Source organism: Cottoperca gobio, chromosome 6, assembly GCF_900634415.1.
Source record: "Cottoperca gobio chromosome 6, fCotGob3.1, whole genome shotgun sequence".
Lineage (NCBI taxonomy): Eukaryota > Metazoa > Chordata > Actinopteri > Perciformes > Bovichtidae > Cottoperca > Cottoperca gobio.
Window position 1 is genome coordinate 8,140,459 of NC_041360.1, and position 18,817 is coordinate 8,159,275.

Here is an 18,817-nt window from a genome sequence, read left to right on the forward strand (position 1 = left end):
CTGGAGCCTGACCATTAATTGATTTGTAAGTCAGGAGAAGGATTTTGAATTCTATTCTGTATTTTACCGGGAGCCAGTGCAGAGCAGCTAATACAGGAGTAATATGATCCCGTTTCCTAGTTCTTGTCAATACACGTGCCGCTGCATTTTGGATCAACTGAAGAGTCTTAAGCGACTTTTTGGGACAACCTGATAACAATGAGTTGCAGTAATCCAGCCTTGAAGTAACAAATACATGGACTAGTTTTTCTGCATCATTTTGAGACAGGATGTGTCTTATTTTTGCAATGTGACGTAGATGAAAGAAGGCAGTCCTTGAGATTTGTTTTATGTGGAAGTTAAAAGACAGATCCTTATCAAAGATGACGTCAAGATTCCTTACAGTGGTGCTGGAGGCCAAATTAATGCCATCCAGAGCTTCTATGTCATTAGAAAATGCGTTTCGGAGGCGTTTAGGGCCAAGTATAATAACTTCAGTTTTGTCTGTGTTTCACAGCAGATACCACTCATCATAGTAGGTCAAGTACAGGTGTTCCTGATAACATTAGGAATGGCTCTGTTCTGTCATTAATTTCCTTATTCATCCCAGTGCTTTACCTACTGTAAGATGCCAAATTGTCTTTTGTGAAAAAGGTCACTATCCAACCACCAACTATCTTTGTTGTCCCATATTTGTTGAAGCACTCTTTTCCATTCCCATTTATAATTTACCTACGCAACAAGGCGTTCCTTTTTGCAAAAGAAGCGCGAAGGCAATGCCCAACAGACGAAAAATGAGTTTTTTTCTAAAAAGCATTTTCGGAGACAAACGTATCCCATCTTCTCTGCCACAGAACCACAGCTTTCTCCTGTTGCTTTGGAGTCAAAGAGCTATACCTGGAAGACAGACAGGGAGAGGTCAGTGAGCAGTCACCCACAACTCAGTTGTAATTTGTAAATCTCTTGTCACCTCAGCTGAACCTCACCTAAGAGAGTTTATGGCCAGCTCTTTGAGGGTGCCTAAATTAGATCTAATCCCACCGAAGCCCACAAAAGCTTCATAGAAGTCATAAGAGAGTCCAGAGGAACCGAACATGCCAGGATCATCAGAGCTGATGACCACTGGGTGGTTCTCTGACATCAGCGCAGCTGCCGGGTGGTTCCGCAGATCTTTTACTAGCTTCATCACCTGAACGACGACAGAAAAAGAGATATTCAATCACAGCCTTAGTGTTTCATAGGATTTTAAGTATTACACTCTAGTAGCTAGCAACAAGTTAAGTATTTTATGGTACAGTTTGCTTTACAAGATGATTGTGTACCTGGTTGGAGATGGGGCACACTTCCAGAGCCACACCTCTCTTTCTGGATATATCTTTGGCCACTGGGTGGCGTAGTAGAGCAAATCCATGGCCAATACGGGAAGTGTTCAACAGAAGAGCATCCAACAAGTTCTGGTCCACCTCTGAGCCCTCGAGGTCTGCGTGTAGAAGAGAGAAATATAAATGTTTTTACAAGTGTGACAGTTCTTAAATTACTTATATTTCCTCTCGCTAAATTTTACTATTGGAAACTATTTGATTTATTTGGTTTTGCAACAATTTATAACGCTTATGATAAGGTTTGCATGGTACTTCATTTTTGCTTTAGGGCTATAACACTGTCAACAGTGAGAACATACATGTACTTCTTTGTTCATTTAACTATAAAGCTGGCCATTGTAAGCCTGAAAAAGTACATTTACTTTTTAAGTGTGTGACAAAGAATGTTTTATATCATATCTTGAAGAGTTTTCCTTTGGGTAAGTTCACTTATAAATACAACATTCCTAAAATAGCATTTGCTTAGAATTTCTACACCTTAGTTACACAAAGTTACTGATGCACTTTGTATTTTACATGCAAGGCATGAACATCCAGACAGCTACTACTATTTCACACATTTATCTGACAAGATGATTATCCCTAAACCTCATGTACAGATTAACCTCAGAGCCATATGCTGCACAATATGCCGTGTAATACTGTACAAAGCTTATGAGCTCACCGGTCTCTCCAGCATGGAAAAAGAAAGGAAGTGTCACCCCTCTCTCTACTGGCAGGGACAAGGCATCTCTGAAGTACCACAGGGGTCTGCCTCTATCCTCGCGGCCCACCTGTGCATGTAGAAAGTAAACAATATGTATGTTATGTTTGCTTTCTCTGATTCAAAACCGTCTAATTATCCGCATTGTAAGTGCAACTAAAACTCGGTACGCACTCGAGCAATAACTGTTGCTCCTCACCATGTCAAAGCCAGCCATGATGTCTGGGAAGTCTCTCTGCAGCTTCATAGCCTCCTCCACAACACTGGCCATCACGGATGCATTTACTCCCCTGAAGCATACAGTACAGTGAGTGATTAGAATTATATCAACATCCTCTTATGTCTGCCATTAAGTAGCACGCCAGTCGGACTAATAAGATCTATTGAAAGAGGAGCCACCTATGGATTGTGAAGATGATTCTTGCGCCAAAGAAGTCCGGGTGGTCTGCTGTGAACTGTCGGGTGACCTCCTGGTAGGTCTTCAGAGTCCAGGCTGCGTCATGAGTGCTGCCGTCCAACTCGTATATCTGAGTACCAAAAGCCCCACTTATAACAATAATACTTAAACAAACAAGCGAATGCACTGAACACACACACGCATGGCATGACACTAGTGTACCTCTGGGAGTAAAGCTCGCAGCTCCAGGTACATGACGTTATCCATGTAGAACTGGGTGAGACCTTGGTAGTAATAGTCTCTGAACACAGGAGCGTATGTGACCAGACCCCACAGTGCAAGGAAGGTCTGTTCAAACTTATCCCATATCACATCCTGACTGGGGTACAGCGTTTCTGGATCCTGATCAGTGAAGAGCGTCATGTTGCCCATGATGCTGTAAATGTGAAGACATGGTTGTGATCAGATCCTCTGTGACATTTGGGGTCAATTTAACACTGTCGACAACACAAGACCTTGAGCTTTCTTTGAAAACAGTGCATCTGCTGTGGTGACCTCATGCTCTACACTCTTGGGTTTAACCAAAAAGTGCAACCAAGAAAATGATCAAAAGTCTCATTAAGGGAGTAATGATTTCATTGTTTGGGACCTTTTAAATATAACTGCACCTGGCTACAAATTATACTGCCATCCGGACTAACACAGATGTTCTAAACAGAGATTACCATAATGCTAAATTCGGCATGGAGTCATGTGCTTAAGGGCCTACTTCCTCCTTTGCATGTGAGTTTTAGGTAACTGACAGAAGTAGCAGAGTGAAAAACACTGATTAAAAGCCCTCAGTTATGGCAACAAGATGCAACAAAAGGGAAAACATTTTTAGAGGCTTCTGTAGCTTTAATTAAATGAAGAGGTACATTTCAGGTCATTGGCACACATAGTGGAAAAGTGCACACCAGTGCATTTCATAGTGCAATAAAATAGCTGGTGCTGTTGGACACGCAACATGACACACACAGAAAAAAAAGAGCAACATGTAGACTCAGAGAAGAATTAAGAGCCCAATCATCAGGATGTGATTACATACAATTAAAATAAACTGTGAATCTTTGAATTCAATATTTGTCCTCTCCAAGATCAACCAAATAAAACTGCACCTGTTGTCGAGATCCGTGGTATTGACCATCTTGGCCCTGAGGTTTTCCAGCAGGGTCCAGGGTGAGCAATGTGGCAGAGCTTTGGGCCATCGGGACGAGAAGATGAATCTGACGGACTGGATGTCAGTGAAGCACATGTAGCAGTGGGGCCGATAGGTCACGTTCTTCACCAGCCACTCCACATCTACCATGCCAAAGTCATGAACATGGAGAGCTCCCCCTGAAAACAGTGAATTACACAATTATAAATAAATAAAGAACTTGAATACAAGTCTGATTCTTCATTAAAAACGTGTAAAACAATTATGTAATATTTCAGCATTTTTATTAGTATCACACACAAACCTGCACCAATAATCGTCTCGATTAACTGATTCATCGTTTAGCCTATACAATGTCACGCAATAGTAGAACAACGTCCATCCCAGAGTCCAAGGTCACATCTTCAAATGTCTTGTTTTGTCTGACTGACAGTCCAAAACTCAACAATATTTAGTTTACTCTGAAGAAAATGAGATCATTTTCACTACTGAGAAACTACAAGTAGGGGTTTGGGGATTAATCATGATGAATCAACTAATTGTTTCAGCCCTAAACAAGATACAATGTACTGGCCAGCTCATTTGGAGGAAGAATATTCTTTCAGTACAAGAAAGGATTTTTGATTGATAAGAAAATACACCAAATCTGCTGCAATTTGATTTTGAAAACAGGTCATTTTCACAAGCAATAGCAAAAGTACAAGATGTGTATAAACATGCTATGACGTGTGAGACTGAACATACCTTTAGGCATCTTCTGCAGCAGGTTGAAGATGGGACTGGTCCTGATGAGGTCCCTGGCCTTGAAGAAGTGCATGGCGGGAGGAAAATCTGCTCTCGCTATCTCCTCCTGCTTCATTTTAAACAGAAGAGCGTCCAGCAGCTGCTCAACATCCGTCAGCACCATCTGCCCACCTGTCTGCATGGAGGCCTCCAGCTGGATCAGGGCCTCTCTCTGCCTGGGGTCTGGGGCGGACAGGCCACCGGTCAAGTAGTACAAGAGCAGACAGGCCACAGCCGCGTGGTGGCGCTGTAGCAACACTGCCATGGTCCGGAGAGTGTGTGGACCTTACAGAGGAAACAAAAACAGGGTTAACGCCGACCTCACAGAATAGTGAAGAAAGCTTGTTTCGAGAACCGAACAGTTGTGCAACACTAGAGGAGGTAGAAAATAAACCACTGGCATAAAAACATCACCACGTGATTTTTACTTCCCTATATTAGTTACCGAGAGAAAAGTGAAGCGATGGTAATGAATAACTCAAATGCATGACGGGTGTACGTTACACAATCACAGTTAAGAGTGCAAATGAGCTAACAATGCTAGGTTAACATGTTCATTTGTGAAGAAGGCTGAGCAGACATTAGACACAAGTAGACTAGTTAACGTTACTATCTACGATATCTAAACGGAGTTAATAATACCTTAGCTGGTGCCTCGGCAGCTGGCCACGACTTTGTAAACAAGTCCAGTTGAGAATCAATTTAAGAAACAGAGGACGACGGGAAAACTGGCTCGACGGTGTCAGCTGAAAATGTGCTTTTGCAAAGAGCTTGCTTTATTACATCAGTGTCACACAAATGATCACGCTAGCAAATACACAGCGCTAAAGCTACAGTAGTGTTTGGCATTACGATTTTTATTTGGTGTTTTTGTTTCGCCTGTCAGGCAAAGCTTTTTCTCAGGGTACATGAAAAGCCCGCCTCTGTCCCGCTGTGATTGGCTGAAATTTACCAATGATGATAATTTGATTGGTGGAGTGTGGGTTAGGTTATAATCATAGATACAATCAGATTTGAATTGAATTGAAAACGGATTTTCTTTTAAATGGTAGCATTAAATACTACATTTATCAGCAAAAAAGCACGTTTCTTTTCGAGACATGCACAGATATTACTCAAAAAAGCAAGTTCCTAAAATGTAAAACAGAATAATTACACAATATCCAGTGACACATGAGAGACACCGGTTATTAAAATGGTGATCTTAATGGAATAAATCTGCATATCAGCAGATATATTCAATATTTCAAATGGGATAATGTTTTGTTTGGATTTTCCAAATTAAATAGAGATTCATATTATGGAAGGATTGACCACTTAAAAAGTTAGAAGCATAAACACTTAAAGACTCAATTGCAGATATACATCAACAATTATTTTCAAAGTGTTTGGAGAAGTTGTATTGGAAAAAGCACCTTATGATAAATGTTTCCGTTAAGGGTTTCTCTTTGATTTGCTTTTGTTTTACTGAAGTCAATCTAATATCTCTATAAAACACTAACACTAACATATTTGTGTCATAGACAGAACTAATGTCCACTATCTTTCAACAGAAATGTAGACATTTGTACAGCATCATTTCTACTATTAAGCTATTTGTTTACAGTTATACATTGTTTAACTTTCAGATTTTAGTTATACGAACTGCTTGGTTAAAGTATCTAAATTACATGCCCCACTTTATGTTTTTTCCACTGCCAAGTCCACATTAGGTCTGAATTATTATTTTTTATTTTTTTACTTGTTTGTTTACAAGGAGCCCCTTGAATGAAGCCTAAGGAGCCATGCTGCTTCCTCTTACACCGATGTCACATCAATGACTCCTGCAGACATGAGAAGGTTCAAACAAAGCAGCATTACAATCTGTGGAGGGTGTTCGTCAAGAGGATAAGCACTAATTGAAGGCGATGGCGTGAGGCGCTCCAATAGATTATTGTATTGTCGTGCATTGGCCCTCTTGTTTTGTCTGTTTGCATTTCATTACTTTTGGCCTTTCAGTTTCTTTAACGGATTATAGATACATGCCCCATTACTAAAGGACGGCACAGCCTCGTTTTGAGTCTATTTTTTCACAGCAGTGTTAAGATCGACTGTTACAAGGGAGAATAATCCAGTGATCTGCTGCTGCAGCGATGTGATTAGTAATTAAGTTATTTTTTTCCTTATGCAATTATTTAAAAAAAATTGACAATGATAACAAAACTAACTCTTGTTCGAGAAAAGAGATTTATTTCTAAGAAATGTACAGTATAGAAAATACTCCGTTCCATTTTTCAAAATAATCTATGTCAGTCAGATAAGAACTTGTAAACATCTTAAAAATGAAACACACATGTCTTTTTTCAATGCCACCATGCTACTGAGGTAAAAGACAACTGCTTTAAAAAAAAAACCAACGTCAAGAAAATAAAGAAAAAAGAAACATACACCACAGTTATATTAAAACAAGTCCAAAAATTTACAAAAATTCTTAAAAGACAAAATAAATATGATTCACATTTAATCACATCTAAATGGTTTTCACTAGTGCAGAGAGATGACAGCAGAGTAAAAGTGAGAGATGAATACACACTTCCGAACATCTGGTGTCGATTCTACACACCAGAAACACACACACACACACACACACACACAACATCTGTACAGCATAAGACAGTATCACAACCTTGGACCTTTAAAATCAACACTGTCCTTCATACATTAGACAGCACGAGTGAACACACTACCTCCAAAGTGGCCCTATCAGGCCTGCTAAATATTGAGAAAATTCCCTATTTTAACAAATTAGCAAGTCCTGTGTGACACATTTAGAAAATTGTCTCACAGCTTCTAGCACTTTCCTATTCCATCATCCTTCCTCAAATATTTACGTACAATGCCTTAGGTACCTAATTACTAAGGAAGATAGTAAACCCATAATGTCACCAAACTCTATGCGGTCTATTACAGACCCTAGACTGGAATACTGCCTACTGTGTCTAGTTTCAACAACCTTTAGGCAGGAAGGCATGCAATCTGTACAACTACAGACTAATTTACGGTGTCCCGTTTCAGACCTGTGATGTAATATTGTCCATCATACTCCATTTAAAAAAAACTGAGAATGAAAGTGCTGTCCCATTAAAAAGATAGTGTACACTTTCAAGGATTGCTTCTTTTAAAAAACACCTATTGTTTTGCCACTTCATTGCCAGTTCTGTAAGACTACAAACTATAAAGTGGTGCTAAGATCACCAGCTGGTCACAAAATGTTGATGCACAAGAGTCTGGCAGGGCGAGGAGAGGACGTGGAGGGACTCAGTAGATGCCACCGACTGGCTAGATGAGGTAGATTCATTTGCTGCCATCGTTAAACAGGTGCAACATGGATATAATAAGGTGTAGGGTGCGGGACAAAACCTCCACAGTCTCAAGTTTGGGGGGGGGGGGGGGGGGGGGAGTCCAATAGTTTGGCAGTGTGATGAGCCATATATTGTTACGGTCAATGAACTCCGACCTAAAAGGAGTTAAGTTCGTCACATGAGGTGGATTGATTTGCCACAGTTGCAGTCCCATTTTCCTTATGCTTCTCCTCCTTCAAATAATGCAGAAAAATACCCGTATATAGAAACTGTACACCCTGAGGATAAGTCTAGTATTGATATGGGGAAGAGGAAGCACTCAAAGAAGCAACCATGCAAAAGGGCAGAGCCGCGAATTAACAAATAAAGTACATATGAATAGGTGGAATGAAATAAATGTCACAAATAAAACCATCAACAGCAGGATTGGATGTGTATGCGTTTGTTCGGTGCATGTGCATTTACCAGCTAGCAGGACATTTTAGAATTGCCCCCATCTGGGACAAGAGGTAAGGATATATTTTCATACATATATGTGTTTGACTAAAAATAAGACAATCCAAGGCCACTCAATTCCAGGATGTCTAGACTAACAAAATCCATAGTGCATAACAGAGACTTAGTTGGATACAAATTGTGGCATCTTTGCCAGTCCCTCTCTGCTAGACATTCTTGACAATGAAGGCAGCTTTGAAAAGATGCATATACTGCGCGTTTACTCCAGAACTAGAGGAACACGGTTAGGGTTGGGGTGGAAATGGACATTAAATTGACATTTTTTCAGGACAGTTTATGCTTCACATGCAGTTAATCTGCTGTACACGCCTTAGTATCTACACATTCACTCATACATTCACAAAGGAAAACAAGGCAATTGCAAAGGGGCCTGTGAGTTGACTGGGTTAGGGTGACAGTCTCAAAGTACCTCCTTTTCTACACCTGAGTTTAAAGATAGGGTTGGAACAGGATATAGTAAAAACAGTCCCTCTCGTCTTCATCACAGTCCTCCTTAGTTCTGTCAGTAGATTAAAAGCTCCATCAAGCACTGCAGTTAGTGGACAAGAGAGTGCTCAGTGTCCTTTAATCCATTCAGATTTGCGTTGTTCAGAGAGGAGGAGAGGGCTTGTCCAGTGTTCTTGCAGGTCGGGTCCTCTGTGTTTGGCAGGTTGGCCTAGTGGTTAAAAAGACTGCCCTTCTGATGAACTGGCAGTTCCACAGAGCTCTATGTGAAGAAAGGCAAGCCAAAAGAGAATTGTTCTCAAAGGCTCAATAACAGTTCACATTATTATTATTATTATCTCAGTAATACCAGCTGCCTGGTTGGATCTTCCAAGTTCAGTGGTGGGCCAAGACCGAGCTGAATGTGGAGCAAAGTGTCTAGTGTCCATATCTAGTCAGAATGCTCACATTTGGCTCACTGCTTCGTCCAGATGTTCTTTGATAATAACATGCCTGTAAGAAGAAGATGAATGAGTTTAATACCTTACATTTATCGAGGAACATTTAGGACTGGCACACAACACGAACATAGACCGACAACGTCATGGTATCACTTCTGTGTTTTGCTCCCTTCAGAAATGTATGAATGCCTTTTGGCAGCGTGTTCATGTTCTTAGGAATAGATGCCTAACACGCTGTAAATAAATGTTTAAGGAAGGATGATAAAAAGGGAGTTGGTAGAAGCCACGAGACAAAGTTTCAACATATAGTGTAATATGTTGAACGTTCTACTCACTCTGATATGTTACTTGTCACACTCCTTGTTTACTGCTCGGGCCGCCTGGAGCAGCCATCATCTGTTGCCTGTGACCACAAATAAACAAAAAGAAAACAACAATGTTGTTAACATTGTTATAAACACGTAAACAGTCCTGCTGCCACTGTTGGGCCGGAAGTATACTCCAAACTAAATCAAGCTTCATAAAGGTTGCTTCACTAAGGATGTTTAGCATTTTTGCTTGATAAATTAGTGAAATTAATTCAAATCAGGCAGAAGATTGCTGTTGATTGAGCTCCTGTCAATCAACTAATAGATTCATTAGTAGAAAATCAAACAACAACATGCAGGTCACAGTGTATCAGGTGGTGTGGTGGCAGTGCAAAACGTTTGACGTGTGGCTTGTCAAAGGCACTTCCTTTTTTAATCCCAGCCCATACATTTTGTTTGGAGGTTCCTGCAAGCCTAACTTCCCCTAGCATGTCTGAGGCCTTTCACAGCCAAAGAAACAAATACTAGTTGTACATTTTTATTATTAATTAGATTTATTTTGTGTATAGCCCAATTAAAAAGTACTGACTGAGACGTAAGACTACAAACACAGAGAGAATAACAATATTGAGGCTCCAAACTGGATTAATAATTTTACCCTGGGTGTAGGAAGTGTTCTGGTGCCAGGCCTCTCTGCTGAATCATCATGCCCTGGAAGTGCCCCGCAGGCCGGGGGTGTCTGTACATGGTCATGCGTGTCTGACCCGGTGAGTAAGGTAGCTGCTGGGGCCGCTGCAGAGCCTCCATCAGGTGTGGGTGAGGTCTTTGGGAGGCATAGTGTCCTGGATCTGGGTATGGCTGGCCAGGGTAAGGGGCTCTGTTGAGATCTCCACAAGCCTGAAACATCATGTGGGGTGGAGGAACGCCGCCTCGCTGCATCCCAGGGTGCACGGCGCGAGGGTCGTACATGAAGCCAGACACCATGTGCGCAGCGGAGGCAGGAGGGTGCTGCTGAGGTGGCTGGGCGCTACGGCGGCGGGCAGCAGCATTGTGACTGTCGAGGTCCAGGATTTCTTTAGGGCTTTCAGGTCGCTCTGAGCTCTCAGTGTGAGCCTGCTTTGCTGGGCTTCCACCACTGGCCTGCTCCCTGCTTTCACTGCTTTTCCTGTCCTCTGGGCCTCCAGGGTGCGGCCCGACTTCAGGCACGGGGCGAGGAGACACCAAACTGGCGCCCTCAGAGCCCAGTGGTGACACACTGCTCTCTTTCAAGTGGCCGTTGCCTCTGGCACTAGCTGCAGGTAGGTAGGCGTTGGGCGGCATCGGTTGGCGAGACTGATAATGAGGCCGATGCCACTCCTCTGCAGGATAACTCCCCCTACTGTTGACTTGGTTATGTGCCTGGGTTTGGGGGTGGGGTTGTTGGAAGTAGTGTTGCTGCTGGTACTGATGAGGTGGGTACATGTTAGGGTGGGCCTGGGGGTGCTGTTGGCCTGGCGTATGGTAGGAGTAGGCAGCCCCTCCCTGCTGGTGGTAGGCGGGGTGCTGAGCAGGATTGTGGAGGGGGTTAATGGCCTGGTTGTGGTAAGGATGGTGAGCAGAAGGAGGCATGGGCCTGGTCATGTTTGTCTGGCTGTAGTGCGGATGTGGATGGTTCCCCATGCCGTATGGACCCATGGCTCCATTTACCTGGCCTTGGGAGTGAGGAGGCATGGCTGGATTGTGAGCAGGTGCTGGCCCTCTCTGAGCCTGCATACCTGGGTTACTACCCAACAGCTGGGTTTGATGGTGATTGGGGCTGAAAGCCTGCTGTTTATGAATAACATTCGGAGGCCCAGATTTCATCATGTGCTGTGGAGGAACGGCGGTGCCGTCTGTGTCTGCCGGTCTACTTGTAGGCTCACTAGGTCTTTGATCTCCATGGTCTGCCGGGCTAGGCTGGGAAGGTAATAGTGGGGTAGGATGACTGGGTGGCAAAGAGGTGAGCGGAGCTGGCTGAGGGGGTCCAGGTTGGGCTCCTTGTGTGGAACTCTGTGGCTTCCCATGCATGGGGCTGCTCTGCGCAGGATGTTGTGGGGAGACATTTTGGGGGACTTGATGAGGGGGCAGCAGAGAATGGTGTTGCTGTGTGCTCTGGGTCAACTGCTGGGGAGAGCTCTGAGGGTGACATTGGGGAGGGGTACTCTGGGTTGCCTGAGGTTGTTTTGGGATGTTCTGCTTATGTTCACTTTGCTGATGTTCCTTCTGCATGTGTGACAAATTGCTCTCTGACATTTGCAGAGTGGAAATCTGCGATGCTGCAGCGTGCAGTGGCGGTATGTTGTGATGAAGAAGTGCAGAGCTCTGGGCTTTTTGCTGTGGACTGTCCTGTGTATAAGGAGGGTGGTTGGGGTGAGCGGGATCAGTGGAGCTGTTGTTACTTGTGTTGAGATGGGATGAAACAGTAGTGACACTAATGTGTTGAATGGGACAGTGGCTGGCAGATTGTCCCTGGCCGTCTACCTCCTGCTTGTGGCTCTCTGTTGAACTCTGTGTGAGTCCTGGTCCAGACGGATTCTCCTGTGATCTGTCCGAGTTCGAGGGTGGGGGGCTCTGCATTGCCTCCGTGGGCCCAGTGTGGTTTTCTGTGGGGCTACGGATGGACGGGTGCTCTTGGTTAATTAAAACAGTGTTTTTGTGTGATGAAGCTTCATCGGAAATGTTGATGGCAGCCATTTTGTCCTCTGGTGTTGAGTCTGTTAACACACAAAATAATAAAAGAGAAAGTATTAAAGCATTCAAAGAATAATGGAAGGGGAGTTAACGTTGAACATTGATCAACTATTATTACAAGAACAAGGTTGTAAGTCAATACCAGTGCATTATATTGTGTACTGTGTCATAGAATATACAAAAGAAACACAAATAGACAAGGTTTGTTTCACTTTATACTGAAATGTCCTGTTCCTTTCCTTTAAAGTGAGAATGCAAACACATTGTTATCTTGCTAGTGAAGCTTAACTGACGACATGCCATCTCTTTTGTACCCTCAAAGCAACTAGCATGAAATTTCACTAAACTAATGAATATTCAATTTACCACTTACTGTGAAAAATAATTAAAAACAAATTGCATAAAGCAAACAGAGGAAGGGCAAGGATAGGGGCTGTGCTGATTAACACATGCAGACACTACAGTCTAGAAAGAACACTTTCTAAAAAGGTTAGACTGTGCTTGGGTTCCTTCATGCAGAATATAGATGGCGGGTGAAATACTGAGAGAGAAGGTCAGGTCTACCTTTGGGCTGCATGTCTGTCTGTTGGGAAGGCTGGCTGTCTGGCCCATTGTCTCTAGCAGGACGCAGCAGCTGAACCTCAGGGGCAGGGGGAGGCTGCTGAGAGGGGTGAGCTGGGATGCTGCCAATTCCTGATGGGGGCCCAGGCTGCTGAAAGTTGCCCATGTGCTGATGAGGGGCACCAGCAGGGGGTCTCGAAGAGGCTGACAGCTGCTGCAGGGCCAGCATCTCTGGGCTTTCCAGCATGGAAGCCAAGCGTGTCCTGCCAGAGGAGTCTGGGTGGGGAACAGGGGGGTGTGAGGACATGGGGCCCGGGGAGCTGACCACTGCAGACATTTGATACTGGGCATTGGGAGAAGGATGAGGGTATCCAGCAGCTTCTGGCCAAGGTTTATGTCCCACTGGAGGGGGGACTCCACCGTAACTAAAGTTGCGCTGATTCACCATGTTGGGATCTTGCATGCGCATCCCATTGGGTCTCTCCTGGTGATTCATACCAGTCCACATGTTAGATAGGCCCATACCGGGAGGCCTCAAGCCTGGGTAGTTGTGCTGAGATGGTCCCTCCGGCCCTGGGAATCTGTTGCCCATGGGGTGCATGCTGTGGCCATCAGGACGGTGGTGGGATGGATACATGCTGGCTTCAGGAGGAGGGCCAGGGTGGAGGCCGACAGGACGCGGGCCCAGAGACGGGCCATGAGTCGGACCCATGTAGCGGTGCTGGTGTGGAGGCTGCTGCTGGTTAGGATCTGGGACCATTGGATATCTAGGACCCATGTGATGTCCTTCAACCATGCGATGCTAGGGGAAAAAGGCATTTTGATCAGTATAACTGTACATTAGTCTGTTTTACCCATGTAGATCACACACAGAATAAGGTGATCCTTCAGTAAAAAACATTGTTATAATTAAGTTTAGCAAGGTATAATTGTGTCTGCATACCTGCATGTTAAAGTTGTGGGGCAAGTGGTTTAAACTGGGGTCTCCATGCCTTGGAATGTGAGCTGGGTAAGCGAAGCGGGGATCCATGGCCATTCTTTGGCCATACATGTGTGAGCCATGAGGACCAGGGGGACCAGGGGGACGACGGAGCTGGTAAGATAAAGGAGAGAATTCACAGTTGAAGTTACCCAATTCAGAAAGAAATCTAAACAAAAACATGAAGGTGTTTCTTATAGCTAGTTGAAACATTGTGTAGGATAGGTGAGAAATAGGTGCATAGGTTTTTTAGAAATGTAGAAGAACTTCAAAAAAACAAGGAATTCTGTGGATACCTGTTGCCCTGGGTGGTACATGCCCCTGATGTCTCCTTCATGCATGTGCTGCTGGCTTGGATGCAGGCCGTGGGGGTGAGGGGGGCCATTGGCCCAGCGAAGGGGAAGAGGTGGTCTTGTTGACTTGCTGTTGTCCTCTTCCCCTGAGAGTGTGCTGCCCTTGCCCCCTTGGGAGTTCCGCTTACGTTGGACTTGCTCAGTGGCCTTGATCAGACTTTCAGGTCCCAAATGTCTACTGCTGCCGCGATTGCGCTTTTTGTCCTTGCGCTCCTTGTCTTCACTGTTGATGTGGAATTCTTCGTCCGTGTCGCCATCCTCGGATGGAAAGTGTTTTAATAAGGCCCGGCTAAAACACCGTTCCAGAGACTCCGCCATGATAGTGTACTCTGGGGATACACAGAAATAAAAATGCTTAGATGATAAAACACATAAAAAGTTCTTACACAACCACATTTTCTGCACACAGCCACACACGAAAACAAATACCTGTAGCACACTTCAGTACACTCAAATACTATCTTTTTATCTGCAAGTCACTCCCTCCCTTTCACATACCACACACACACACACACACACACACAATCTCTCAGTCATTCCCTTACACTCAAACACAACCGAACAATATGCATGCCATGTAGCCATAGACATAGACTTGCTCCTCTGTTCTCAGCCCAGCGTTGGCCGACTGACCAGGTCAGAGGGCGTAGGTTGACCCCTGCTCCTCCAACCCCCCTGCTCCTCCAACCCCTTCCTCCTCCTCCTGCACCACCCTGGGCCCCCTTACCTCTCTCCTCCCCCTGTCCCCGGGGAGAGTATTCAGTTGGATGGATGGCTCCAGACAGGGGGCTTAGGGGCTGGAATGTTTCTCTGGCACTGCAGGGCTCAGATCCCCCTGAGCACTGGAGCACAGCTCAATCACTCCTCATTAATCACTGTCAGGGCTGCCCTGGCTTCGGCCCCAACGCAGCACTTCGGCCCCCTTTTCTTTGGCTCTCTCTCCCACTGTCACCCCCTGATTCTCACCCCAAAAATTCATATATGCACTTCTTTCTCACATCACACACCAACTGAAATGGATTTTGACGTATTCGTTTTTCTACTGAGGACACATTCTTAATGAAGGAAGCAGCACTTTTGGGGTGGAGCAACTGTGTTCATTTACCGCTGTCTTCGCCATTGTACTCGATGCAGTTCTCAAACATGAGCTTCACGTCGGCAGCAAACTCCTCCTTAGCAACGTACTCCCCATCACTGAGCTTCTTTTCAATGGTGGACAGGTCCATGGGAGTCTGAGGGGATAAAGTTAAAACAAATAAAAGTGATGCAACATTTGTGGTTGAACACATTAGTTGGGATGTGAACCACAAACACGAACACATACAAACTGAATATCACTAACTACTGTTACATGCCAGCTATCATTGTGTTTTATTTAGTACCTGGATGATCTCATGGTAATTGGGGGCGTAGGAGTCATCCACAGGCTCCAAGAAAGGCCAAGCATCTTTATGGGCTTTCAAGACCTCAAGCACTGTAGAAAAGACATTGGGTCGGATCAGACATTAGAGCAAATACAGATTGAGATAAAGCAACAGCCTTGCTGCTCAGTAATCATACCTTTGTATAGAGTAGTGTAGTCATCATCAATTTCATAGCTGAAATGTCAAACATACAACATGTTACAAATAATTAACCATGGAGTCATTCAAGGAGAAAGTGAAATCTGGAGTCAAATGTACAAATAGTCTTACAATGCTTTATTCCTGCGTGTTCTGTGGACAGGAGAAGAAGGCTCCAGATTCAGGAGTTCAGGTGGAAGGTCTTTTCCTTGAGACAGTAACCAGGCCCTGTCTTCTCGCATCTTCCGTCTTTTTGCTCGCTCTGCGAGAGAATGACCAACGCACGGGGCAATTAGAGACACAAACAATGAACAAAAACTGTCTCTGGAGGCTGCAGGTAAACAATGTTTTAATTGCTTTTTTAGCCTCTTGAGTTACAGTTTAAAATGCACTTGCTGTCCATTGAGGCGGTTTGGAGAGTTTCGTCAGCCATCTTTTCTTAGGCCCAGTTGATCAAAAGAGCAGAACAGCGAAGAGAGAGTGCATATGTGTCGCTGCGTTATCTTTTAACATGAGAGGCCTGCCTGCCTGCCTGCCTGTCTGCCTGCCTGCCGCGCCCCCCCCCCCCGCAGTGTGAATTAAAGAGGTTTGAGAGAGGATTCCACATATGCAATCCACACAGAGAGCTGGCCAGGTCCTGCTGTTCATCTATAATACATTAATGAGGCTCCTCCACTGAAGCACAATCAGCAGTTCATTAACCCTTGACAGATGACATCAGAGAGAGAGGGGGGGTGATCCTGTGATTAAATACCCTGAACATTCCCTCTCACAGTCTCTGTGTACTATACATAAATCACAATGCTTTGAGCGCTGCTATGCTATTGCAAATTTTTAAGCCGTTACAAGGCAAACCACAGCAATGGAGATGTGAAAGTCTGTGTGTGGCGTGCCCTTCACAATCCATTCTGCCCTTGATCCCCAAGTTGATAGAAGAGTATGAAAGCCCCCTACCTGCTGCTGTCATCGCTGATGAAAGAATGTGAAATTATTGATGCTCCTTGATATTTGACTTTTGGCACTACGCTTCATTTTTATTTTGTATCCTTTGTGCATATACTAGCAGATTTATAAGTATGTGGGCTTGCTGCAGCACCACAGGGAAATTACTTAGATCTGAAAAAAGTGCTAACTCTTTGAACAAACAGAAGTTGTACATCTTTTTATTTGTGTTCCATACATCTATGTAGCCATCCATCTTACCCTCCACAGCTTTGATCTTCTCCATCTTTTCTCTCTGTTGTTCTTCTTGCTGAAGCCTTTCCTCTTCTCGTCGCTGCTCGGACAGCAGGACCTGCCTGTCAAGCTCTTCATATTTCTTCTTCTCCTCCTCCGCTATAGCCTTCAGGTTGCCCTGGATACATACACACAAGCCCATTAGTCTCATCATTCTCAGGACTCATGGAAGGACAGTTTGTAATACATGTGTGGAAGCTGAAGGTTGGATATCTTTAACTATATCAATTTTCCATACACCAGGAATAAGGTAAAGAAGCAAACTGGTACACCCAGACCCCAACGTTCTGATAGGGGTTAAACAAACATCAACAACCTCATTGAACCTGAACATATAACAAAAGCACAACATTTAGTATTTAGAAGTATTGTAAAACAAAATAATCACTTCAGTTTATGTGTGCAAATTGAACATTTTATGATGTCTTTTCAGAAAAGCAGCTACTGCAGTAGTGTACCTGCAGTCTGTCATACTATCAAAAAAACATGGACACATGTACACAGACAAAACACACACAAACCTCCTCCTCTTGGTGAATGTGTTCAGAGAACCGTTGTGAAATGCGAACTGGGGTTGGGTCCAGTAGCTTCTGTTTCTGCTCCCGCTCCTGAAAAAGACAAAAAATGAACCAAATTTAAATAAAGGAGCAATCCTGGATTGGAACCTCGTATCGCTCCCAAACTGATTTATTTAATTTAATTTTTTAATAAGCCAAGTAAAGTTATTAATGTTTTTCTGACGAAGACAATTATATTTTAAATCATGCTCATTTCTTATCTACCATTACAACTCTTTTTTCTGAATTACACATGGATATGCCTGTCATTTATATGGTCAACACATTACTGATTGAGTCTTCAAGACAGAAAGACAGACAGCCACACACAAGCCAACACACTGACAGGCCCTGGGGAGTTGTGGAGGAGCAGCGAGTATTGAGAGGTCAGTGGCTCTGCTCTCCCCTCCCCCAAGTCACCCTCTCTCTTCTGCTGCCTACATTCCCCCACCTTTCCCCGAGGGTGACAGCATAGCAATCAGTTTGACAAATACACAACGCAATGAAATAGCACCAGATAGCTAATATTGCAACTTTTGAGCACAATATTTTCAATCCCTCACTATGATTCTTGGAAATTCAGTCAACAATCCCAATTTCAATCCACATCAATGATAGATAAGTGATACAGATATGGCACAAGGGAAAGAAAGGAGAGAAACAGCAGCAAACAGAGAGCTCCAAGCAGATCTCTTTAAAGGCTGTCTGTATCAGGGACTGGCCTCTGCAGATCATGTCTGAGTTCATCAGAGAAGATAGACTGGGAATTACTGTCAGCCCAGAGCAGCTAACAGGACAGAGGCGTCGCAGTCAGGCTTCTGGTCATCCATAAAACAACCATGGGATGCCTAAAAATGCAACTGTATGAAGCCTTTGTATGTGTGCAGGTGAGAGGAAGGAAGATGTGGGTGTGGAGTGAGAGGCAGAGAGGGGGGAGAGAGAGGGGGGGGAGAGAGAGGGGGGGAGAGAGAGAGAGAGAGAGAGGGGGAGAGAGAGGGGAGAGAAGGAGAGGGTGGGGGAGTAAGGGGAAGAGAGAGACAAGAGGGGGAGAGAGAGGTTTTCTCTCTCTTTTCTCTCTCTATTTTCTCTCTTTCTCTTCTCTCCTCCTCCCTCTCTCTCTTTTCTCTTCTCTCCCCCTGTCTCTTTTCTCTCTCTCTCTTGTCTCTCTTTTCTCTTTTTCTCCTCTCTCTTTTCTCTCTCTCTCTTTTCCTCTCTCTTTTCTCCCCTTTTTCTCGCTCTCTTTGCTCTCTCTCTTTTCTCTCTATTTTTCTCTTTTTCGCTCCTCTCTCCTCCTCTCTCCTCCTTTCTCTCCTCTCCTCTCTCTCTTTCTTTTTCTCTCCTTCTTTGTTTTCCTCTCTCTTTTTCTCTC

At 44.2% G+C, this 18,817-nt stretch overlaps 2 protein-coding genes across 3 annotated transcripts in view; both read right to left on the reverse strand.

Moving 5' to 3' along the window:
• Window positions 1–372: 372 nt before the first annotated feature.
• ada2a (adenosine deaminase 2a) lies at window positions 373–5,316 on the reverse strand. The gene is made up of 10 exons (XM_029434007.1): window positions 5,085–5,316; window positions 4,404–4,727; window positions 3,619–3,838; window positions 2,684–2,897; window positions 2,464–2,591; window positions 2,264–2,354; window positions 2,026–2,134; window positions 1,302–1,459; window positions 966–1,168; window positions 373–876 (listed from the first exon to the last, which is right to left on the reverse strand). The coding sequence occupies exons 2-10, from the start codon at window positions 4,705–4,707 to the stop codon at window positions 786–788; spliced, it is 1,518 nt and encodes a 505-aa protein (XP_029289867.1). The 5' UTR covers window positions 4,708–4,727; window positions 5,085–5,316; the 3' UTR covers window positions 373–785.
• Window positions 5,317–6,649: 1,333 nt separating this feature from the next.
• The window catches only part of cecr2 (CECR2 histone acetyl-lysine reader), a 37,078-nt gene continuing 24,910 nt past the window's right edge, over window positions 6,650–18,817 (reverse strand). For both annotated transcript variants that reach the window (XM_029434561.1, XM_029434562.1), the window contains exons 8-19: window positions 17,413–17,499; window positions 16,859–17,009; window positions 15,788–15,917; window positions 15,654–15,691; window positions 15,476–15,567; window positions 15,199–15,325; window positions 14,037–14,422; window positions 13,705–13,854; window positions 12,765–13,563; window positions 10,150–12,223; window positions 9,519–9,586; window positions 6,650–9,235 (exon numbers count right to left, since the gene is read on the reverse strand). In XM_029434561.1, coding sequence (XP_029290421.1) covers window positions 9,535–9,586; window positions 10,150–12,223; window positions 12,765–13,563; window positions 13,705–13,854; window positions 14,037–14,422; window positions 15,199–15,325; window positions 15,476–15,567; window positions 15,654–15,691; window positions 15,788–15,917; window positions 16,859–17,009; window positions 17,413–17,499 — 4,086 coding nt within the window. In that variant the 3' untranslated portion in view covers window positions 6,650–9,235; window positions 9,519–9,534. The remainder of the gene's footprint in view (window positions 9,236–9,518; window positions 9,587–10,149; window positions 12,224–12,764; window positions 13,564–13,704; window positions 13,855–14,036; window positions 14,423–15,198; window positions 15,326–15,475; window positions 15,568–15,653; window positions 15,692–15,787; window positions 15,918–16,858; window positions 17,010–17,412; window positions 17,500–18,817) is intronic.

What these genes read in the sequence shown, in the direction of transcription:
- ada2a (XM_029434007.1), bottom strand. Translation starts at nt 4,707, where the DNA reads ATGGCAGTGTTGCTACAGCGCCACCACGCGGCTGTGGCCTGTCTGCTC. An exon ending in GCTGCAGAAGATGCCTAAAG is followed by an intron (nt 3,839 to 4,403) that starts GTATGTTCAGTC and finishes CACTGTTTTCAG; the next exon opens with GGGGAGCTCTCCATGTTCAT. An exon ending in TTTCCATGCTGGAGAGACCG is followed by an intron (nt 1,460 to 2,025) that starts GTGAGCTCATAA and finishes TTCTACACGCAG; the next exon opens with ACCTCGAGGGCTCAGAGGTG.